General features: G+C 43.6%; 3 protein-coding genes across 4 annotated transcripts; all 3 read left to right on the top strand.

Annotated features, from left to right (window-relative positions):
- Positions 1–8,325: 8,325 nt before the first annotated feature.
- LOC136477930 (secretory carrier-associated membrane protein 5-like) lies at positions 8,326–12,697 on the top strand. The gene is made up of 12 exons (XM_066476202.1): positions 8,326–8,534; positions 8,740–8,868; positions 8,976–9,038; positions 9,146–9,179; positions 9,296–9,418; positions 9,540–9,602; positions 9,791–9,884; positions 10,579–10,624; positions 10,728–10,795; positions 11,344–11,392; positions 11,570–11,635; positions 12,441–12,697. Exons 1-12 carry the CDS (start codon positions 8,481–8,483, stop codon positions 12,471–12,473), a joined length of 822 nt encoding a protein of 273 aa, XP_066332299.1. The 5' UTR covers positions 8,326–8,480; the 3' UTR covers positions 12,474–12,697.
- A 1,100-nt stretch (positions 12,698–13,797) lies between these two features.
- Positions 13,798–16,171, top strand: LOC136477928 (phosphoribulokinase, chloroplastic-like). The gene is made up of 5 exons (XM_066476201.1): positions 13,798–14,479; positions 14,717–14,801; positions 14,917–15,001; positions 15,166–15,410; positions 15,620–16,171. Exons 1-5 carry the CDS (start codon positions 13,926–13,928, stop codon positions 15,869–15,871), a joined length of 1,221 nt encoding a protein of 406 aa, XP_066332298.1. The 5' UTR covers positions 13,798–13,925; the 3' UTR covers positions 15,872–16,171.
- Positions 16,172–18,466: 2,295 nt separating this feature from the next.
- LOC136477927 (protein RMD5 homolog) lies at positions 18,467–24,420 on the top strand. Of its 2 annotated transcripts, XM_066476200.1 has the most exons (5): positions 18,467–18,997; positions 19,101–19,223; positions 20,081–20,161; positions 21,687–21,805; positions 23,088–24,420. In XM_066476200.1, exon 5 carries the CDS (start codon positions 23,098–23,100, stop codon positions 24,268–24,270), a length of 1,173 nt encoding a protein of 390 aa, XP_066332297.1. In that variant the 5' UTR covers positions 18,467–18,997; positions 19,101–19,223; positions 20,081–20,161; positions 21,687–21,805; positions 23,088–23,097; the 3' UTR covers positions 24,271–24,420. The 2 variants fall into 2 exon arrangements, with proteins under 2 accessions (XP_066332297.1, XP_066332296.1); XM_066476199.1 differs by lacking the exon at positions 21,687–21,805 and having other exon boundaries at positions 18,469–18,997.
- Positions 24,421–24,763: the final 343 nt, after the last annotated feature.

The following is a 24,763-nucleotide window of genomic DNA, read 5'->3' as shown; positions in this document are numbered from 1 at the left end:
TTTGTATCTATGTTTTGCAAACCTAATGACAGTGGTATGTCAAGGTAATTGTAAAACCATGGATAAAAGATTCTACGTCTAATTACAATTCGAGATTAAGTTTTGGGCATGTATATAAAATTCCTTGCAAATCTTTGGATACAGGGCAGCAGCCATGAGTGGAAGAAGGGAACCCAGATCCAAGCATAGTCATGATCTAGCTCTAGATAGATACAAGAAAGCAAGGCAGGACATGCATCCTAGATTTGAGCTGACCAGCAGGAGGTCCACTAGAGCTACTTCTAGTGTAGCTCCTTAGTATGAAGAGGGGTCAGGGAGCTCTTCTTCTGACACAGATACTAATGAGTTTAGAGTGGAGCCCAAAGAAGATAGAAAGAGAAAGAGCACAGACAGAGGCTCAGATGAGCAGGAGATTAAGGAGGAGCAGCCAGTACCTCCATTTCAGCACCAACCTGGTCAGGGTATGCATTATGGACTTCTTGAGACACGTCCACCTAATGTACTCTCTTATGTTTTTAGAGTTGACTACCATGGAAAGGGCATGACCAGGAGAGCCAGAGATGAAAGAAGAGTAGATCCAAGAGGCTTACCTAAGATTCAGTTTAATCATCGCTTTCAGATAGCCTTTCACTTGGACTTCTACTCTAGTGTTATTCTCACCAGGAACCCTGTGGTAGCCAGATCTTAGTGGATAGACTAGAAGTATGTCAGAGAGTTGTAGAAGGACTCCATTGATCATGCTATTGCCATTTGCCAGCATACAGGGGTATATGAGATCATGGAGTTCCAGCATGACTGGAACACAGAGGTGGTAGCTCAGTTCTATGCCACCCTGTATGTTGAGGATGCGAAGCGCATGCACTAGATGCTTGAGGGACAGTGGTACAATACTGACTATGATGCTTTCGCCGCCTTGCTTGGGTTTTCAGAGGAGGATCTTTAGAGAGACAGGATCCATACAGAGTAGGCACTCCCTCCAGAGCAGTTGGCCTACATGTACCCACCAGGGGGTGAGAGAGAAGCAGCAGGGAAGGTTCTAGGTCTTCACCCTACTTATAAATACCTAGACAGGATGTTTAGGAAGACCATTGATTGCAAAGGTGGAGATAAGGGAAATATTGCAGATTACTCCAGGAACCTGCTTTACAGGATGGCACCTGATGCATGACCTTTCAACGTCTTTGACTTCATATGGTGTGAGATCAGGAGTATCGGAGAGAGACCCCTCAAGGGCTGTGGATTTGCTCTGTATATCATGTATATGATTGAGCAGGTGACAGGGCATACATTTGACTATGACAAGATTCACAATGCCCTAAAGATTGTTGCAGACTTGCCTAAGATTGGGGTACCTCTAGTAGGACTAGGGGGAGCAGCAGCAGCAGAGGCAGATGCACCTACAGGTGGTGCACCAGGAAGGGGAGCTTCCCCTCCACCACATGGTTCTCACTCATGTTCTTCTTCATGCCGTGGCAGTCCTCCCTTGCCTATCCGTAGGTTTTTTAGTTCCATCTTTGGGATGTGCAGGGAAATTCAAGTTAGGCAGTGGGACATTTAGTCTAGGCATAGGAAGGAGAGAGAGGCTAGGAGGAAGGACACCAGGACTCTAAAGCAGATAGATACTAGGCTTGAGCTTGAGCCTCCTGATCTCCACTATCAGATGATGTAGCCTTAGTTGCTAGTGAGCCAAAGACTGAGGAGCAGCAGCAGGCCAGGTATGATAGGCAGTTTGCTGAGTTCTTTCAGCATCAATAGGCTCTACAGCAGCCTCAAGAGCAGGCACAGCAGCAGCCATGTCCTAGTGCCGGAGAGGAGATGTGTTCTATGTTCTGGCAGGATCTCTTTGGCAGTGACCCCAGGTATTCTACCAGTGACTATGGATTTGGTGGTCAGGGGTTCTACGAAGGTCTTGGTGCCCTAGGATAGAGCTCTTCTCACCCACCCGGTGCTCCATGCTCAGATGATGAGGATGATGGTGGAGATGAAGATGGTGATGAGTGATCACAACTTTCAGAGACAGCTTGCAGTCCCTTTGTGCTTAGTATGTCATTGTTGGACCTTTATGGTGATAGATTACAAAGGGGGAGAGAGACTGATCAAAGCTTCAAGATATTTGTTTCATTTGCTTATCTTTATACCTAGAGATATGCACTGCAGTTGTTGTTTTTGAGCTTCATTGATGTATCTTGAATTTGAGATAGATTATATCTTGTGAGAGTTGAGAGTTGAGACTTTGAGCTTTATCTATGTATCTCATGAGACATGATCTTTATTTATATTAGTGGCTTGTGGACTAGAGAAATCTTTGTGATGAGTGCTATGTGTGTGATATATATGATGTATTTCCTATTTGACGTATTTCCTTTCATAAGGATCATGCATGTTTTAGGTTGAAAATGTATGATGTGATGCTTTTATATTTATTCTTGTGTGATATATCCTGTCATATGCATCACAGTTTTACTTTGTCACACATACTTGCACCCCATGGAGGCAATGATTTAGGGGGAGTCTCCTATATGTTTTAGTATGTGCAATTGACATTTGAGGTCATTTTGTGAATTCTAGTCATAAGCACATATTAAGGGGGAGCCTCTCATAAATCATTAAACCTAAAAGCTTAAATGTTTATATCCTTTTGTAAACTTTAATCAAGTTGTCATCAATCACCAAAAATGGAGAGATTGAAAGTGCATCTAGCCCTTTAGTGGGTTTTGGATGATTGAATGACAACATGATTAAAGGTCTAACCTGTTTGTTAAGTGTAGACAGATAATAGGTTATCTCATAGATACTTAATGAAATCCAAAGTGATGTGTTATTGTATAAACAATCTAGTTCAAGCACAAGACAACAATGCAAATAAAATTCATGCAAAGACTTATTTACTGTGGGATTTCCAGATACTATATGAAAGCAAGCTCGGTAAGAATTAATTAATGAGACATGAGGGATTGCATATGAAATGGTGTCATATTTGAAGCTTGCTAAATTGAAATGAAAAAGATAAAAATACAAATTAATGGATTATTCAACACAAGATGTGACTTGATGGCTTGAGATAGTGAAGATAGCAAGAAAAGGCTTTGAGGTACTAAGCAAGGGTGAAGGGCAAGCGACGGCTTGGCAACCGAAGAACTTAGCTAGGGTGAAGAAGGAAGAACTTGCATTTAGTTGAGGTACTAATCAAGCTATGATGATCACGTTGATGTGGAGGATCAAATCACTATTAGAGTGTTTGATGGAAGTGACTTGATATATTTAGAATTATTCATATTTGATGAATGGAATCAAGTCACGTGGTCAAGATGGCTATGCTCAAGTAAAAAGATTAATATCGACATGTTGACACCTTCACTTGATGAAGATTGAGAGACACGGCATAAATTCAAAAGAGATCAACTCAAGCGGTATAAATTTATTTTTCCTTTGATCTTGAGTTTAATAGGTATGACATACTATTAAGAGGGATGCATCATGTTGATAGATAATTATTCATAAGTGCTCATACCAACCTATGTGAGTTTTGAGTGTTTGAGAGACAAAAGAGCTAACTGGTTTTTGCTGGTCTGGCAATACCGGACGTGTCCGGTATAGATACCGGACGTGTCTGGTATTTGCCTAGCCATGATAAAATATTTGTTGTTCTCGGGTTGGTTCATCGGGAGTTCCGACGGTCGAGAGTTCTGACAATCGTCGGGAGTTTCGATGTCTCACACTTAACTGACTTGAAGAAGTTCACTATCCTAGTCATACTGGATGTGTTCGGTATGGACAGCCAGAGGCCAATGGCTAGTTTTCAAATGCCTTGAGGGTCGGGAGTTCCAGCATGCGTTAGGAGTTCCGACACCTCACATACTTTAACTTAGAAAGAGCCCAACAACTAGTTTTCAAATGAGCTGAGGGTTGGGAGTTCCGACATTCGTCGGGACTTCCAACGCCTCACAATGACACTGTAACTCAGTTACCATTGGCACAGTGCAAGTCATACCGGACGTGTCCGGTATGCAGGCAACGGTTAGAAAACGGCTAGTTTTTTCAAAGGGGCTATAAATAACCCCAAGCCTCCACCTTTGGAGGCTGCTGATTCTGCTGATCCTCTAGCATGTTTTTGAGCTTTGCCAACTCTCCTAAACCCTCTCTTAGTGAGTGTGTGATCCAAATTGCCAAATTAATTAGTGGGTTGAGAGAAATTCAAAATTGAGAGCAAGCCACCACTTGAGCACTTGTGCATATTGTTAATCTCGTGATTCATATTTGTTACTCTTAGACTCTTCGGTCCTAGACGGCTAGGCGTCGCCGGAGAGCACCCAAGAGATTGTGGTGTGCCTCGGAAAGTTTGTAACGGTCGATTCTGCTGCCTCGAAATCAACTAGTGGAAGGAGGAAAAGGAGTTGAAAAAGACTCTAGCTAGAGTGACCTTCATGGTACCCTCTAGGGCTGACCTTCGCTGGGTCGCCCACAGCCCCCTCAACGGAGAGTAGGACTCAAACGAGTCCGAACTTCGGTAAAACAAATATCGTGTCTCAATTCACATTTCATTTGATATTTGTGTTGCTCTAGCTCTCGTGTAGGTTACCTGTGTGTTGCACTATCTTTAGTGGGTGCCTACAAGTTGGATTAAAGTTTGGAATCAAAAGGAGCAAGTCAGGGGTCACACTGCAGAACTCGTGTATACCGAACGTGTCCGGTATAACTACCAGACGTGTCTGATATTGCCTGAGTTCAATCAAACCGGACGTGTCCGGTACCTCTACCAGACGTGTCCAGTATTGGCCCCTGCTCTGTTTTAATCTATTCACTACACTAATCGTTGTGTTGCAGGGTTGTGGCTCCTAGATTTATTTAGTATCTTTTATATACTCTGTGGCTAACTTGTTGAGGGGTGGTATCACTCTTATTTGGAGTTTCCATTTTGGAAACTCCCTTTACTAATCATTTTCGCATTTAAAGGTGTTAATTTTTAGAAATGTCTATTCACCCCCCTCTAGATGGCATCCTAGGTCCTTTCAAGATGTTTATATAGCGTATAAATCAACTGTGTGTTTGGATTGAGGGTTGGGGTGCAATATCTCGGGTTGGACCCAGATGGCCTGCTGTTTAGTTCGAGGGTCGGGTTGAACTGGGCCAGACCCAGATGGAATATGCCCTCTAGATGCGGGTTCATCTGATTCCTCCGAATTAAGGGGACCGTGCGGGTTCAACTGGGTTGGGTGAATCGAGCTCGGACGGGGAGCCTAAGCAGTGCATGGACGGATGGATGGGGAGCCACGGCAACGCGTGGCCGCGATGGCGCATGGACGACCGAGGTGCGGAGGAGCGGTCGTCGGTGTTGGGCGAGTGCGCAGCCATGGCGGCACAGGGCGGCACGGTGGGGCGAGCTCCACCGTCGCATGCCCGGCCAGGGTGCCCTATGCGGTCTCTGGTACGGGGGAGGACTCACCGGTGCGGGGCGAGCGCACAGCCATGGCGGCGTGGGGCGAGCTCCACCCCCACGCGCCCTGCCATGGTGGCCCATGCGCTCACCGACATGGGGGGTGATTCGCCGTGTGGGGGGAGGACCCACTGGCGCAGGGGAGGACTCATCGGCGCGGTCGCCGGTGCTAGGCACAGTCACTAGATGCGAGAGCAATGAGAGAGGAGAGAACAGGGCAAGGAACAAGAAGACCCAGACAATGACATGTGGGCCCCATGTGTCAACGGCTCAATCCTTCACAACCCAGCACTCCAACCAAACAAAAAATAGGTTCGACCCATCCCTAAAACAAACCCTCTAACCAAACAACAAATGGGTCCGACCCATCCCTAAAAAGTGGGTTGGGTCCATCCCATCCCTTCTCATCCCAAAACCAAACACACGGTAAAAGAATAGCATTCTGCCTCTAAGAGCAACTCGAGGAGACTAGGGACCTGTTCTCTTGAGCCATGGTACAATGCTTGAGCCATGATAAAATTAAAATTCAAATTGTAAGATTTAATTATTATGTAAAATAGAAAGCCTATAAAAAACTAGAGTTCTATAACAACATAGGTAAATTTTTTCTTGTCTATATTTAAAACCAAGACGGCATCTGATTTTTCGTTAAAGATCTGATCGGCTTGGTGCCTTCATACGTCCACCGCCTGACGCATGCGTACATCGCACGGCCGGGTCTCAGTCTCATCAACAGCTAGTGCATGTTGCCAGCGGCGGCCGCCGGCCAGCCAAAGTAGCCAAAATTTTATATATCTATCTCACGGTAAATTTAGGGACTTAGCCAAAATTCTAAGTTACCGGTGATTGTGAGGTAGGGTAAAGTGGCGAGAAAAAAACCTGAGACGGAGGAGAAATAAGAAGAAGAACGCTCGGAGAAGAAGTACAGGCTGGGTTAAATGCAGGTGTCTCGGCGCCATTCACTATGGCGCCGAGCCCCTGGCAGGCCATTTTTCCGTGCCCAGGACCTCGGTGCCAGTGACCGTGGCGCCGAGCTTGGCGCCAGTCACTCTGGCGCCGAGCCAAGGATCCATTTCTGGAATTCTTTCCGCCAGGAGTCTATTTGAGAGAAACTTTTGAAAAAAAACCAAATAGTAAAAAGTTCGATCCCTTGGGCAGCACCACCTGTCCACTAGGCCCTAGCCCTAGCATATGTGCTACTACATGGAAGAAGACCCTGGCAGGGTTCGATGAGGGATGCATGCAGGACAAGCACGCGTGCGGGAGAGGGAAAGGGCACGCGCAAGAGTCGCACGGCGCCTCCTAAATATGGACAATGGCTAGTTCGTTTAGCCGCTGAAAAAATAAGTTAAAATATTATTTTTTCTGATTTGCTGTGAGAAAAAAATATTGTTTCGATTAAAAAAATAAACTGAAAAAATGGATTATAAGATAAACGAACATGGCTAATGAGTTTGCTTAGATACCGACTTACCGAGTAGGAAATATTATTTTGGCTGATTTGTTGTGAGAGAAAAACATTGTTTCGGTTGAAAAAATAAACTGAAAAAAATAGATTATAAGAGAAACGAACAGGACCAATGAGTTTGCTTAGATACCGACTTACCGAGCAGGAAAAAAAAGTAAAACAAGATACAAAGACTGTTGGACATTTTTTTTTGCCACAATAGATAATGTAACTTCACGAATGAGTTTAGAATGACTGTTGAAGTTGCTCTTAGCGGTGGTTCTAAGAATCCGCTAGTAGGGTGCTGCACAAGCTCCTTTTTTGAGTGGAAGCATACTTGCATAGTTCGGTCAGGCAGAGAAAACTGACAATTGAACAAGACCCACCTGCTCCGTTCGGTTTACTCCATATTCGATTTGTTCGGCTTGTTTTTTTAATCGGAACAGTGTTTTTCTCTCACAATAATTCAGACAGAACAGTGTTTTTCAGCCAGTTTTAGCCAAGATTCAGCAAGCCGAACGGGGACTTGTCCAGGTCAAGGAAATTATTGGATCCGCCAATCCTTCGACCTTCGTCCCAGAAAGAATAGAATTATAGTACAGTATCACGTTTTATTACCTTAAATTTGACCAATTATAGATAAAAAATATAAATATTTAATAAATATTTATAATATCAAATAAATATTATTGTATTTATTATGAATTGTATTTTTATAAAAAAAATTAGAGACAAACATAAATACAATTCACTAAAAATTTAGTCAAACATGAACCACTCTACGTTGAACGCAACTCATAGTAACATTTTTTGGGATGGAGGTAGTACTAATTTACTCTCCTCCTTTCAAAAAAAATTTATGTCATTGGGAATCAAACAATACTAAATTTGACTATATTTTAGGTAACTATTAATATTTATGTTATGTGACAAGTATCACCAATTTAATTACAAAATATTTTTATATATAGGGCCTGGTTCCCCTTGCTAAACTTTAGTCACTTTAGCTACTAAACTACCAAACAAACTGACTAAAAATGGACTAAAATAATTTAGTCATATTAGTCATCCAAGAGTAGCTAAAAGTGGGCTAAAGTGTCCGATGAACAAGGGCTGCCCCTCATTATTACTTGTCCCCCACCTTGATTTTGATATTCATTAGGAATAGTTTGGTCTTTATTGAACTACTTTAACGGTATTTAGTCACTAAAACCCAACAGAAATGGCTAAAGTTTAGTCACCAGTTTTACTGGCTAAACTTTAGCCGCGGGAAAAGAACAGGGCCATATTTGAAAACTACGGAAATGACGGTGAGGTGTCCTGTCCGATTCCCGGGGCCTCCCCCGCCTGCCAGCGCGAAGTCTGAGAAGTGCGAACAAACGGAAGGAAAAAAAAAACAGAGAAAAGAGATGAGAGCAACTTGAGCCGGAAGCGGCTTGGGTAGTCGGTCAGTCAGTCCACTCCACCACGCCCGACACGCCCACTCCTCCCACCGCTTCCCTCTCCAGGTCTCCCCGCGCCAACGACCACAGCCCACCGAGCACCGATCAATTCGCTGCTCCGCCAGAAGCCGAGGCCGAGCTGTCCACGGCAGCGAGCATGCACCACGATCCCAATCCCTTCGACGAGGGCGCCGACGAGAACCCCTTCTCGGTAACCCCTGACCGCCCTCCTCTCTGCTCTGCTCTCTCTCTCCTCCTCCAGTCCACCCACCCACCCAACCAACCAACACGCACACATTTTGCGTGGATTTGGCTCTAGGGGGCCGGCAGATCTCGGACGAGAGAGATCTCACTTGGCTCCGGGGGCGTTAGGTTTATGGAGCGTGCTAATGAGGTGCTGATTTGGTGCTGTGCAGAATGGAGGCGGAGGAGCGCGTGGCGGAGGCGTCAAGTCGCAGTACGGGTTCCGGCCGGCGGAGCCCGCGGGGTTCGGCGGCGGCGGCAGGGGCGATGCGACCGTCGACATCCCCCTCGACACCATGAACGTAAGCGAGGCTCCTGCTCCTCCTTCTCTTTACTACCTCGTTGCTTGCTTAGTGATCGAGGGAGCGACGGAGCGTGCGTGGTAATGTGGCTCTGTTTTGGGATGAAGGATTCGAAGGGCAAGGCGAAGGAGCTGTCTCAGTGGGAGTCAGATCTCAGGAGGCGAGAGTCGGTATGAGTGCTTGCTTTGCTGTTCCCTTGGATTCTCGCTATTAATTTATTCATGACATGGATGTTGACTGAATATTCTATTCTTTGCTGGAATTTTCGGGGGTCAAGGATATCAGGAGAAGGGAGGAAGCTCTCAAGAGCGGTATGCTTCCGCGTTCTATGCAAATTGAACTTATCTAAATGGTTGTCTTTTATGTTATCATGGAACAATGAATATGAAGTCTTGTATTGTTGGTTTATTGTATCCTGATGTTGTAGCTGGGGTGCCCATGGAGGACAAGAACTGGCCGCCTTTCTTCCCAATCATCCACCATGATATTGCCAATGAGATACCGGCAAACGCTCAGAAGTTGCAGTATCTTGCATTCGCGAGCTGGCTTGGTATACATGCATTCTGAATAGTTGGATTTCTATGTTTAGTAGTGTTTTCAGGAGTTTGCATTGTTGTACAGTTGTACTTACTATCTCACGGAGGATTTTTGTTTATTGCAATGATGTACAGGTATTGTGCTTTGTCTCTTTTGGAATTTTGTTGCTGTCATAGTCTGTTGGATCAGAGGGGGAGGTAAGCTCAGCATTTCATTGTAGCTAGTTTGTACCCTTCATATCTTCTGTTTCTCCCTGCACCTCTGCATTTACTACACTGATTGTACTAGACCTGCAGTTTAAATAAAGACAAGTGCTAATTTTTATTGCACTGCTATGTCTTTAGCTCAGCAGACCTCTAAATCATGGATATTTTTATGCTTGCAGATTCCAAACTATTTTTCCTGGCTACCATCTATGGTATGCTTGGCATCCCTTTGTCCTACTTGATGTGGTATAGACCTCTATACCGAGCAATGAGGTATATGGCTATTGCTTGATGCTTCGTGCCATAAATACTGATTAATATACACTAGTTCATGATGCTAACTTTATGTATTTCATTTCCTTTTAGCTGAGCATGCATAACATTTTAGTTAGGCGATAGAACAGTATTGATATTGAAGGGCGGGCCTGGTGCAAGCGGTAGAGTCTTACCGCCTGTGACCGGAAGGTCCCGGGTTCGAGTCGCGATCTCCTCACATTGCACATGCGAGGGTAAGGCTTGCCACTAACACCCTTCCCCAGACCCCGCACAGAGCGCTCTGCATTGGGTACGCCCTTTATAGAACAGTATTGATATTCTGATCCAACTGAAGTCAAGTACTACTCTGTCCCATATTATCTGTCGTTTCCGGTTTTCGTGCCACAAGTTTGACTCGATTTGTAGAAAATACGTACAACATTTGTATCTCCAAATAAATTTATTAAAAAACTAGATTCAAAGATCTTTCCAATGATACTAATTATGTACCATAAATATTAATATTTTGTAATATATATTTTATCAAAGTTGTTTCTCGGGAAGCGAAAGCGACAGATATTTTGGGACGGAGGGTGTAGGATACATGTTTTGACAGATGCATTTAGCTTTAATTGACTTGATAGACCTTTGCTTTATGTTCTATGGCACTACCAGCGGTTTTGTACTAATTCTCTGCCAACTTGTTTAACAGAACTGACAGTGCTTTCAGCTTTGGATGGTTTTTCCTTTGTTACCTGGTAATTTCTAGATAAAGACATGACTTCCACATTCTTGACATTGAAATGCTATTTATGCTATAAACCTTGTTTAGTCACTTTGTGTATCTTTGGTTGTGCACAGCTCCACATTGGTTTTTGCATATTTGCTGCCATTGCTCCTCCAGTGGTATTCCGCGGAAAATCATTAACGTAAGCTTCCTTACAGATTGCATTGCACATTTATTGAGTAAAGAAATTTCATCATCCACCATCCCCTGTATATAATCGCCACAGTATTTGTGTATGCTCACTCTTACATAATACCAATTAGCAGCACCTAGACAGCTGTGCTATTAAGTTTTGAGCTTCATTTCGCTCTACTATGAGACCCTATTTATGGCACAGCTTGTGATTTTACAGAATATGCTTTTTGGAAATTTTTTGTCAAAAGCAATTTCGTCTTATTCAGTTCATTCTTTTTTGAAAGTATTATTTAGTTCATTCTTGGTTTCTGTTTATTGATAAGCTGTTACAAATCCTGCCACTCGGCATAGCTTCTGCTTAGTCTGTGAAAAAGCTGAGGGATAAGCTGTCCCAACTGCCAAACAGGGTGATGTCTATTATCTGCTTAATCTTTATTTACCTTTCTTAATGCTTACTATTCAGATGGATTAGCTGTCTCTGTACTTATGCAAGATTGATAAGGTTTTTGGTTTGTCTATCCTGCTCTAAGAGAAATATACTTTGTTTGTCATCAGGGGTATACTGGCTGCAATTGACACCTTTTCTGATCATGCAATAGTTGGGGTGAGTACATCTAGAGACGTTTCTTTAATCCTTTTTCACCTCGTAGCTATAAAAACGAGCAATTGTACTTGTTTTCTTCAAGGAGCTTTATGCTCTTAGTCTGTAAAGGATTTTCATTACAATTTTAGAAGGTAAAAAGTGCAAGAATCTGACATGTAAATCATTCTTCCCCTTCAGATCTTTTACTTTGTCGGATTTGCCTTGTTTTGCTTGGAGACACTTGTGAGCATATGGGTTCTTCAGGTATGTAGCCTATCCATTGTTCATGTTTGCCATTCGAGTATATCCCTTCCCTCCTATGCATTTTCCTTTTATTTCTTAATTTTCATGGTATTAGGAAAATCCTTTATGTTATATCTTGGTACCTGTTGCACATGGGGCACATGGGTATTCACTGGTGATCATTTACAGTGATTTGTATGTGTTCTGTTTCTTGTTATGCCCATTTGGGATTAATATAGTTACGGATGGAACAACTGGAAATGTTTAAATTTTAAACAATTAATGCCTTCCAAATATCTTGCTGTTACCTGATAATCTTCTATAGAATAAGTATCCTTTTTATTATCTGTGACTACATTTATCTCTAGGCTTCTAGCTATCCAAATCTACGCATAGTTCTCAACAAAATGAAGTTCTCTTAAAATTAGAAAATTAGGGTCCAGTACAGTTAAAATTTCTAAATCTATGAATCTGTGAGTTTTTCTTATTTTGCATTTGGAATTTTTTGGATGGTTCATAAGTTCCAATAGCAGCTTTGCGTTTCCATGTCAGCGTGTCTATTTCTATTTCTAGTTCTTGTCTTTGCAGTTTCTATGTTAATTTGTCTTCATAGTATTTGTTTTAATAAGGGTTTGTGCAAGTGTACATAAGTGAACACACACATATTTCGTAAAAAAATAAAGGTAGGTTGGGCAAGGATGTCACATCAGGAGTCAGTCATTGTGAACTATGTTCCCTTTTTGTTTAAATTGTCAACATGTTTTGAAGAACTTGGTTTGTCTGATACCAACACTGGTTTGATCTTTATCTCGTTTGGTGCATGCAGAAAGTATACATGTACTTCAGAGGGCACAAGTAGGCTATGGAGGCACTTGCAATAGTCAACCAAGTACAATCTGATTGCTCTGTGGTTTTGTGCGTACACATAAGTACATGTCTGTCGTTGTATGTTATGATAATGTATATTTTTCCCTTTAAAGTTTGTATATACGATTATATTGTAGTGTCTTTCTGGACTGATCTGTTTTAAACGCCAATTCTTTGCCCATATATACAAATTGCGCTTTGTGTGCACTTCTGTTTGCTATCAAGGCTGCGCAGATTGATCCAGCATCCCTACCTGTCCACAGTGGAGGCACGATCGTGTTACTTCTTTTATATATGGAGGGTGTTGTGTGACGAACAGACAAAATGTACCCCGTAGCTAATATTGTTTGGGCTCATGAATCCAAACGAATGTCATTTATAGGATCCTGTAATAAAGGCACATGAATCGATTTAATGCAATTCCCTCGATGCATATACGACACAGATGATTTGGTGTGGCGCATTCGAAAGAAGAAAAAAGAACGAAAGAGCAATTCTCTCAGGTCTGGGACATCAGGTGACGTGGACGCTGCCGAAGTCCTGGCCGTCGAGTGACGTACAATGGTGCACAGCATGTTACGGGGCAATCATCAGCAACATCCTCCAGCCACCCATCATTCCCTCATCTGCAACCAGCCACCCTTGCGCCGCCACGTGGAGAAACCATATCTAAATTCATGAAACCTCGACCAAGCTTTCCGCTTTCCCACAAGCGTCCGTGGCCATCACTAGCCAGGCATCAGCTAATCAGCAATGGGATTAAAAAAAAATCAAGCACAAGTAATGTCCATGGCACAAAAATACAGACAAGTACGGAAATCTCAAATACGCAGTGTACGATGTACGTCGCATTTAGCAGTTAGCAGACGAGCAATAAGCAAAAGATTTTCTGCATATAACTCGCTATTGCCATGGCATGTTAGAAGCATCACCAGGAAGGATGGTCATGAAAATATTGAAGCCTTTTCTCAACAAGAAAATTTAGTGTCCAGAGGAGGAAAACTGACAAAATACACTCGCTGCGTATGAATGAAAGGAGGAACTCAATACTGACAAAGTACACTCGCTGCGAATTGAATGAATGAAAGGAAGAACTCAATAGTGACAAAACACACTCGCTGCTGCGAATGAATGAAAGGAAAATGGATGAAAGGAAGAACTCAATAGTGACAAAATACACTAGCTGCGAATGAATGAATGGAAGAACTCATTTTCAGCTCACTATAAGCTATCAGGGAAAAAAAGAAATTGAAAATTAGGGACACCACATAATTGCCATCCTCATTTCGTCCTTATGTTCTTGTATGTAGGCTTGTAGCTCCACATCCACCATCCCATTCTGTTTCTCTTCTTCTCTTCAAGTCCCACTCCCCGGCTTGGCTTGGAGGGAAGAAGACAAGCTTAGCTGCTTAGCCAAGAACCAGACGCCGGCACGCACGCAGAGATGGCGATCTGCAGCGCGCACACTACCACCACCTCCCTGCACTCCCCATGCACGACCGTCTCGAACGCAGGCTTCAGACAGAGGCAAGTCATTTTCTTCACCAGCAACAGGAGGAGCGGCGGCAGAAGGCACGGAGGGGCAAGGACCTGCTTCCAGGTCTCATGCTCCGTCGACAAGCCGGTGGTGATTGGTCTGGCGGCAGACTCCGGGTGCGGCAAGAGCACCTTCATGCGCCGGCTCACCAGCGTCTTTGGTGGCGCCGCGGTGCCACCCAAGGGCGGGAACCCAGACTCCAACACGCTCATCAGTGACACCACCACAGTGATCTGCCTCGATGACTACCATTCCCTGGACAGAAACGGCAGGAAGGAGTATGGTGTGACCGCCCTCGACCCAAGGGCCAACAACTTTGATCTCATGTATGAGCAGGTGAAGGCGATCAAAGATGGCCAGGCAGTCGAGAAGCCGATCTACAACCATGTCACTGGCCTCCTCGACCCACCGGAACTTATCACGCCACCAAAGATTTTTGTCATTGAAGGTCTGCACCCAATGTAAGCTCACGTTCTATGCCCATGCTCCTCCACTTACGCTACTGCATACCCCTGTCAGTTCTATCATAGAATATTGTGTATGTTGTTTTGTTTCTTCACTGTATATTTGATTGATTAGTTGTTGTCAGTTAAAAATGGCTACAATAAGCTTTCGATCCCCACACAAAATCTAACAACTGGAAATAACAAGATTGTTTTACATACAAGCCATGACAACTAGTTATATGCTTAAACCAGGTTCGATCAGCGTGTGAGGGACCTCTTAGATTTCAGCATCTACTTGGACATCAGTGATGAAGTTAAGTTTGCATGGAAAATCCAGGTCAGCTGAGCAGAAATACTTTTATGTTTCTTGTACCACATGAGTCAGTAAAGGGTATCCATCTTTCTGCTGTTTTCTACTATCCTCTAAAAGATTACCGGTACTGCTTTGGCAGCGGGACATGGCAGAGCGTGGGCACAGCCTTGAAAGCATCCAGGCCAGTATCGAGGCCAGGAAACCAGATTTTGATGCTTATATTGGTACGGCATTCTTCCAACTATGTTATATATAATCAGCATAGAGTGTTTCTGAATAAACCTAGCATATATATACAGCAAAATGCCGCATCAATCAATTAATCAAATACATAGTCAACAAATGAAGACATGTTAGAGCTTACTACTTGCCATTTGGTGTGTGACAGATCCGCAGAAGCAGTATGCTGATGCTGTGATTGAAGTTCTGCCGACCCAGTTGATTCCCGGTGACAATGAAGGAAAGGTGCTGCGTGTTAAGCTCATCATGAAAGAAGGGGTGAAGTTCTTCAACCTAGTTTATCTCTTTGATGAAGGATCGAGCATCAGCTGGGTGCCTTGTGGAAGAAAGCTCACATGCTCTTACCCTGGCATCAAATTTGCCTACGGCCCAGACACTTACTTTGGAAACGAGGTAATCTATCTCTGTTTATTTCTCCTCTTCATTCAATCCCTCATGCAAAAATTAGTTCTGTTACTTGGAATTGGAAACTAAATTGACACTGATAGCAACCGAGCTGGCAGTCTAAAACTCTAAATTACCTCTTTTAAACTAGTGAGCAAGAATTTGCTTGGCTGACCCAAAGCTAGCTTACAGAGTCAGCATTTGCTTGATGTGTTCAGGTATCTGTTTTGGAGATGGATGGGCAATTTGACAAGCTAGATGAGCTCATCTACGTGGAGAGCCATCTAAGCAACCTCTCAACCAAGTTCTACGGAGAGGTGACACAGCAAATGCTAAAGCATGCAGACTTCCCAGGAAGCAACAACGGAACAGGTCTCTTCCAGACCATCATTGGGCTGAAGATCAGGGATCTCTATGAACAGATTGTTGCTGAGAGGGCTGGTGTACCAGCGGAAGCAGCGAAAGTTTAATGATGCAAGCATTCAGATCTCCTAAAACTACAACTCTTCAAGCTCAATGAGAACAACAACCTTCACATCTCTTGTAATTAGTTCGGATATATGGCAAGCTAGGAGGAGGTAGAAGAAATGTCATTGCAGAAATTCAGGAAAACCACGTGCAATGGAATTTCTAGAAATCCCTCTCCTTGGAGGGCGGTCTTATATATCGCTTCTTCACTTGTTTAGACGTATATCTTCTTCCATGCTTCATTGCAGAAAGAAATTAAAATAAAAGTGCCTACTACTATCAAGTGTAGGAATTTGAATTCATACTTGTATTGTTTGTTATTTCTCTGGCCAGGAGCCAACATTCGTGCAAGAACGAACTCATAATAAATTCATACACTAGAGATGTAATAAATTGTTGGTTAAAACTTCTCTTTTTATGGACATTTAAATAATGATACATATTAAAATTGATTAAACTTAAGATTTTAAAAAATAAAATACTAATTAATATGATTAGCCATATTAAAATTATTAAACTTAAGATTTATATACTACAACAACAACAATAAAGCCTTTAAATCATAAACAAGTTGGATAGGGTAGAGTTGAAACCCAGCAGAAGCAATCAAGGTTCAGGCACGTTGATAGCTGTCTTCCAAGCACTCCTATATAAGGCTAAGTCTTTGGATATATTCCATCCTTTCAAGTTTCATTTTATTGTCTTTACCCAAGTCAACTTCGGTCTTCCTCTGCCTCTCTTCACGTTACTATCCTGGCTTAGGATTCCACTACGTACCGGTGCCTCTGGAGGTCTCCGTTGGACATGTCCAAACCATCTCAACCGGTGTTGGACAAGCTTTTCTTCAATTGGTGCTACCTCTAATCTATCACGTATATCATCGTTGTGTTGGACAAACTTAAGATTTATATATCGTTTATAATATTTAAATTACATTAGCCATATATGACATTTAAATAAGGAAAAAGTCTACTTAACCCCCCACCTATCAACCATGGTCTACTTCACCCCCCCAAACTATAAAACCGTCTATTTTACCCCCTGAACTTTTCAAAACCGTCTATTCTACCCCCGGGCGGTTTTCGACGGTGGTTTTACTACAGTAACGGTGGTTTGCTACAGTAACTTTGGTTTCACCTTCCCTTTATTTATTTATTTTCGCTGAATCTTTGAAAAATCATAGTAAATCATAGAAAAATCATAAAATGGAAAATCCAATTTTGTTGGACTCCACGTGAGTAGATCTACATAGTTAACATATAATGTGGTATGCTTTAGTACAGAGGTTTTGCTGTACCTTTAGATTAATTGGAAAATCTAATTTTATCTGTAATTAATTAGAATTTATCTATAACTAAGTTATACATGGTCTAATGCGTACGAAATTTTTACTATAGTTCAAGCATACAATAATTAGCCTACCATAAAAAATTCACCATAATTGGACCACGGAAGCTGCAGCTATGAATTGTTCCAATTAATTACAGACAAAATTGGATTTTCCAATTAATCTAAAACTATAGTAAAAAATTTGTACTAAAGCATATCATATTATATGTTCATTGTGTAGATCTACTCATGTGGAATCCAACAAAATTGGATTTTCTATTTTATGATTTTTCTGTGATTTACTGTGATTTTTCAAAGATTCAGCGAAAAAAAGAAAAGGGGAAACCACAGTTACTGTAGCAACTGTGGTTACTGTAGCAGAACCACCGTCCAGAACCGCCCGGAGGTAAAATAGACGGTTTTGAAAAGTTCTGGGGATAAAATAGACGGTTTTATAGTTTGGGGGGTGAAGTAGACCATGATTGATAGGTGGGGGGTAAGTAGACTTTTTTCTTTAAATAATGATACATACCATCTGTTATATTAGAATTATTGTTATTTACATAGTTAATTAGTCAAAATTATAAGATTTAGATGGTTTCAAAATAATTTGTAGTTCACGGATACGGATAATATCGGATATTCCACATTTTCGTCGAATACGGATGTGAAATCAGATGGAGAATAATCTACAAAACAAATATAAATACATCAATTTAAAATCTATATTTAAATCAAATACGAATACGGATGCCATATTTACACTAAAGCAGATTCGGATGTCCGATACTTTGGATATCTGGGACATCCACATCCATCCCTTCCTCAGGCTAAAAAACTCAACCTGAGAATACGGATGCCATGTTTAGATTGTAAGTTTTTTCACTTTTTTTCTATCACATCAAATTTTTAGATGCATGCATCGAGTATTAAATGTAGATAAAAAAAATAACTAATTACATAGTTTGATTGTAAATTACGAGACGAATCTTTTAAGCATAGTTAGACCATAATTGAACAATAATTGTTAAATACAAACAAAAATGCTACAGTGCCGAATACTGATTCCTAACCCAGTGTAAACAAGGCCTCAATTTGCACGCCTCACCTGATTCCGAAACCTTTCCAAATTTGACCGTGCGCAGGCCAGTTCTTTATATCTAAGGGATTTCTCAAATTTACTCTTATTTTTTATTTCCAACATATTATCCTCTGTACTCCGGCCACAGAAAAAAAAGGACTAAACTGCCTCGGGACTCTCGTTCGCTCGACTCAGAGTCGCGGGCAGCGTGACTTGGCGGCCGCTAGCGCTCGACGTTGCCGTCGCGGGCTACTCCGGCGCCGGCCCCTGCCCGCCCGCCGCCCCGCCGCCGGCCACCTGTCTGCTCTACTCACGCGACCCCCGCCCGCTCTCCCCGCCGGCCCGCAGCTAGGGTAGCAGTACCCGCGCCGGCCAGGCGGCCACCCTGCACCGACGCTTGGCCGACCCCCCCGCCGCCGGCCAGGGAGGTGCCGGCGAGCGAACCGATGGTTGGGCGTGCGTCCAGTTTCCCTCACAGGAGGAAAGGGTATTTCAGTCTTTTCCCGTGCCCTGAGGAGTGGGTAGAGATATTTGGAAATAAAAGAGGAGAGGAAATAAATCCCTTCAGATTGAAAGAGGCGTGCACGGGGTCGGAAGGGCTTGCGAATTGGAAGGAACTGAGGGGCTAAATACAAAATTTCTCTCTCCTCCCCGTCCTGTCGCTCCTCTCTCTCGCGTGCGACGTCGGCGTCGCCTGCTCGCCCTCTCACCTCGCACGGTAAGCCATGGTGGCTAGGGTTTGAGCGGCACCTCTCTCCTACTCGTGCGCCTCCCATCTCCGCTCCCTCCGTCTCCAGATCTCTAATTCGTCTTCCTCGCAGAGCACTGCCATGGGGGTTAGGGTTTGAACGCCACCAGTCGCTGCTCCCTACGTCTCCAAGCCATCAGTTGCGACCCTCGTCGCGCCGCCGCCGCTACATCCTCGGCCAGTTGACCCGTGTGTGGTATGCTAGTCACAGGCTGGACGCGTCCTCATCTATTCTATTTTTGTTGTTAGATAGATCTGCTATATATGCATGGATGAATGGCGGTGGTTCTTGCAATTACTAGTGCTTCACTAGGGCTTCTTCCATGATATATAGAGCTTAGAGATTTTGCACTCACTTGAGCAACCATGGTAGCCAAATTGACAAGATAGAAGCCGCAAGATTGAAACTTTCTTCACTGGAAAGAGCCAATTGCTTGCGGTACTGTCCCCTCTGAATAGTGTTCATCTATTATTTCCAGCAGTACCATTTTCTATCGTTACATACCTGCCGTCTTCCTCTGCTAACTATCTTGAACAAACTAATTTATGTGTGCCTAGCTATCGATCAATTATTGCAGGCTAGTATATATTAAACAGTCCACAAGCAAGCGTCTATCTTGAACAAAATATTCTTTTTTGCACTATCATTAGGAACCCCAGTCTGGTCCAGTAGGTTTTATCGAGTCGCTCCAAGTGCTGATTTGCTACTGCATTGCGTGATTGCTGGCTAAGGTCCTTCCAGTCTGACTCACAACATATGTCCAATACATGTACACATGTAGGACTGTAGGAGAGCACAAAAAAGGCTTGGTCACTACGGTTCTTTTTTTTTTTTTAAAAACACCTTAGTCAGGCGTTAGTAAGCTTTTTCTGGAGAAATTTGCAAGCTTTAGCAGCAGGAGATGGTGGGTCCCAGAAATTACATTAATTGACTGATTAAGAACTTTTGCCACATATTTGTTATGTTGCCACATATTGATCATGATTAAAAGCAGTGGATCTTGTTTGTGTACAAGCTAGCTGAATGTGACGCTTTCCTGTGCACTTTTACAGATTAATTTCGTGTTCCTGATCCACCAAAGGAAGGTGAGGCTCACCAAGTGATATTCGTTGTGCACCAAGGAGAGGGCCAAGGTCAGATTGATGTGCTCTGTGTTCATTACTAGAATACTAGTAGTGTAATTCAGTTCTGATTGATGTGCTCTGTGTTCATTACTAGTAGTGGCTGCTGATTTCTGCAAAAACTAAGACTATGCATGCCAATTAATATTTTCTTTATCAAGTCGTGCTCTTGTCTGTTTGGTGTTTCTGAAACAGCAGTACTTCACTCACTGTATATATTTCCTAGACACGTTATTTTGGTTGCTGTTGGAGAACTAAAAGTACCATGTGTAAACTAACTAGCCAACCTGATCATTTATGTGCTATTATATAACTTGAGTTGTTATTTAAAGGCAAAGTTCGGCTAGGCGGCGACTACTCGGCGACTACGCGCGCCTAGTCGCTGGGCGAAGCCCGTCGCCACGACTAGGGGCATAGTCGCGCATCGCGGCGCTAGGCAGCGCTAGGCGGCGCGGAGGGCGGCCAAAGGGGCCTGGAGCTGGACTGTTGGAGGGCAGGGGCCGCCGGCGCCGGGCTCGAGCCAGCTGGAGCTGGAGCCTGGAGGGCAGGGACGGCCGGCGTGGCGCTCTGCGGTGGTGTGGCCCGCACCCTGCGCCTGCGGGATGCCGGGGCCAGGATGGGATGGGCGCCTGGGCAGCGGCGCGGCGGGAGGGCTTGGTGCGCCGCGGAATGGCGTGCGGCGCAGCGCTGTCCGGCTAGGTGGCGCCGACAGGCGGCTGGCAGGCTCCTCTCCTCCTCCCGTGCGGCGGCGCGGGTGCGGCTGCGGGCGCGCGCTCGTGCGAGGGACGGAGGGAGGCGGATAGGAGCAGAGGCGGAGGGTTAGGTTTGCTGTTGCCTGGGCCTTCATTATTGGGCTGAAATTACATGGGGTATGTGGTGTTGATGGCCCAACGACTGATATGGTGTGCTCATATGGCCCAATTACATGGGAGGCTGCTGAAATCATCCAGATAAGTCACAACTTAGTGTTTTCTATTTTTTTTTAACAGCTAGCTGTCTATTGACTAATTTACTAACTACTAGTTATATACATAATATATATATATATATAATTTATGGCTATATTGCCAAAACGCCTAGGAAAACGCCTAGGAGCGCCTAGGACCGAGTACTCCCGACTAGGCGCTAGGCAATGGGTTAGCGCCTAGATTCCGCCTAGCGCCTAGCCGAACTTTGTTTAAAGGGCTTGGTCACTGATTTCTCTGTGCTGATTTCTTTGTTTATTGATTTCTGCATTTTTTTTTTATTTCTGCAAAAATTAAGACTATGCATTCTTGTCTGTTTGGTGTTTCTGAAACAGCAATTTTCAGAAACAGCAGCAACTTGAAACAATAGTTTTCGAAACAACAACTAACTTGTCTCTTCTTGTGCTAGTTAAGTTTAGTTCTTGCTGGTTGCAGATGGAGTCTAACTTGACCCCTCTGCAGTTCAGTTTGTGTTGCAGATTGTAGCTAGTTATGTCAGCTAGCTTAATTTTTAAATTTATAAATACGTAAGTAGGCCAATATCTCAGCTTGTTTCTATTTGCAACTTTTAGATAATGGGCTCTAGGAAGGAGAAAATTAGGAAATTCATACAGATGGAAGAAGAAGATGATGATGAATTGTTTTTTATCATTGTTCCTGCCATACTTGAATGCCTGAATGATGAGAAGAGGTCAGTGCATACTTCCGAGTATACTGGTGCTAAAAACGTGAAGGAAATTCTAGAGGGACATGGGAGTTGGTGTAAATCCGAGTTACTTACCAGAACACAATGCATAGTTTCATCTAACCACTGCGCAAGGTTTATCCCCTCGTGGGTGTTGTTCCCTAGGCGATAAGGCTCTCCTACAAGCCTGGGTGTGTTCCTGATAGTTTGCCAAAGCAGTGAAGAGTGTAGAAGAAAGAAGTGTGAGAGGGAATCAAAGAAGGGGTAGTCATCCTGTCGGTGGCAGTGGGGTGGGGGGTAGGGGGAGCAGCAGGAAAATGAGTGATGGTCGGACTGCTGGGGTGAGGAGGGGAGTGGTGGTGTGGTGGCGCTGAATCGCATTGAGGTAAAAGCGCTGCTTGAAGGTCGGGGCCTACATCATATCTACTGTAGTTTAAGGGGTGTATTTGACAGCTACAGCCCTCCAAGATTATGCCCAGGACACTCACACAAGACACAAACGGACATTGGATTGTTGCTGGTGGAATGCCTGCAGCTTTTCTGTTTTTTCCTCTATTTATACAGAGCTGAATGTTACATTCAAGTATGGTATAATAATATCCTAATTAACGCATTCAATGCCTTTATGATCTGCCCATTATTATCTATAAGCTGATATCTAGGTAGCAATAATAGCAAATAACCTAGACACTTGCTGAACCTGGACACATTCATGCACGCACAAAATTATTGCTAAAAGTATTGTCTGGGCCAGCCCCATCTCTTTTCCGTCCTCCTCCTCTTTTTACTACTACAGCAACAAAACCCTTCAGTCCCAAGCAATCCATTTCACTTTTCTCCTTTTCATTTTTCTTCTCCTTCTCTCCCTGCTTCTGTTTTGCTGTTTCTTACAATGTGTATGGTGTCACGTAGGCATTTGTTACCATTTCTTGCCTTGCCAACCTTAAGACCATTGGCCATTCATTGCTTTGTTACCTTTCTAGTAGCTCTTAAATATTCTTCATGAAAACATATTAGTTCCTGCGTTAATGTGATTTGCAAACTTATCTGCTGTCTAAAATGCAGACCATATACTTGTATGCTAGCCTATCTGCTGACATATGTATAGATAGACTCGAGGTCAGTCATGCATTGGGCTGGTCTCCATGTTGAACCTATGCTATGATTTTTTATTTCTGAAGTATAGTGATCTATTAGCAGTTTGATTTTATGTGATGCATCTTTCTAATGTTCTTGATAGTGATTTTCTTAATGAAATAATTGGTTACATGTTTTTGGTCATATCCAGATAGCTGCTAATGGAGATCGACAGCCTCAGAGAGGGATTTGATCGAGTTGCTGAGAAACGTTCATTATCTTCTGCTAAAGCTCTGGAAGTTGTTGATCAAATAGTGAATGAAGTTGAGCAGGCTATTGTGAAGCTGCAGATGATGAATACAGATTCTACTGGAAATGTTGACCACCCATCTATCCTCGCAGAACTGAAAGCTAAGCTGAATGAAATGGCACCTTTAAACCAACTTGAAGGCAGCCAAAAGGAGCTCAATGGTGCCCTGAGCAAATATCTCAAGGTCCTTGAGAAGTCTTTCAATCCAGATATATCTAAGGCATACAGAAATGTGGATTTTGAGGTTCATACAGTAAACAATATCATAGCGAATCATTTCTACCGCCAAGGCCTCTTTGATCTTGGTGATATGTTCGTCCATGATTGTGGGGAATTAGGTGGAGCTTCCTTGAAGCTACCATTTCAGGAGATGTATGCTATCCTTGAAGCCATGAAAGCGAGAAACCTCGAGCCTGCCCTCAGTTGGGCTGCCAAAAACCATGACCAGCTGTTGCAGAATGGGTCTATGCTTGAGTTCAAGCTTTATCAGCTTCAGTTTGTTGAAATACTGTCCAAAGGAAGTAGGGATGAGGCCAAAGATGACGCTCTTTTATATGCTAGGACTCACTTGGTCCCCTTTGCAGCCGTGCACAAGGAAGAATTCCAGAAGCTAATGGCTTGCCTTCTATGGGTTGGCCGGTTGGATCAATCCCCATATTCTGAGTTAATGTCATCTGCGCATTGGGAGAAGTTAGCTGAGGAGCTCACCTATCAATTCTGTAGCCTTCTGGGCCAGTCTAGGGAGAGCCCACTGAGTGTTGCAGTATCAGCTGGTTTTCAAGGACTACCGACTCTGCTGAAGCTGACACAAGTCATGGCTGCGAAGAAGCAGGAATGGCAAGTTATGAAGCAGCTCCCTGTCCCCATAGACATCGGGCCAGAATTTCAGTATCACTCTGTCTTTGTGTGCCCGGTGCTGAGGGAGCAGTCCAGTGACGAGAACCCCCCAATGCGGATGCCTTGTGGACATGTTGTCTCCAAGCAGTCCATCATGAAGCTGTCGAAAAGCAGCTCGAGGCCCTTCAAGTGCCCCTACTGCCCCTCGGAGGCTGTGGCGTCGCATTGCAAGCAGCTGCATTTCTAGATGTGCCGATCTTTTCTGGCTGCGCAAAACTGCAAACCTGTTGGTAGCTTCCCCTCCTGTTCCCTGTTGCACCAGTCCAATAACTTATGTGCCTCTGTAATATAAACATCTATGTCGGGATAAATATGTAGTTTCGTCTGTATGTACCAATCTGTACAGTTGCATCTTCCAGTGTGTTGCTTAAGTCTCTTCTGGAGATTCAAGGAATTTGAAAGTGTTGCTGGACGAGTGGGCTGTTTGGGAGTATCTCATCTCATGGTGTTACAACCATGTAGGATTGTAGGTTGTCGATTGGGCTGGTTGATGTAAAGTGGGGCCGTGGAGCTCTTCTGGTACCACGGTCATGTGTATGCCGAATTGCCGATTGATTGAAACTGTATTTCCATTCTTTATTTGGTGGTGGCACAATAGGATCTTCTGGTACCACCAGTAGGATCGTCGCACCAGTGAGATGTGCGAATAAACAAATCCAGTAGTACTTGTGCAAGGAATC

This window comes from Miscanthus floridulus, chromosome 8, assembly GCF_019320115.1.
Source record: "Miscanthus floridulus cultivar M001 chromosome 8, ASM1932011v1, whole genome shotgun sequence".
In the NCBI taxonomy this organism is placed as follows: domain Eukaryota; kingdom Viridiplantae; phylum Streptophyta; class Magnoliopsida; order Poales; family Poaceae; genus Miscanthus; species Miscanthus floridulus.
Note: the sequence above shows the minus strand (reverse complement) of the source record. Positions and strands in the feature narration are given on the sequence as shown.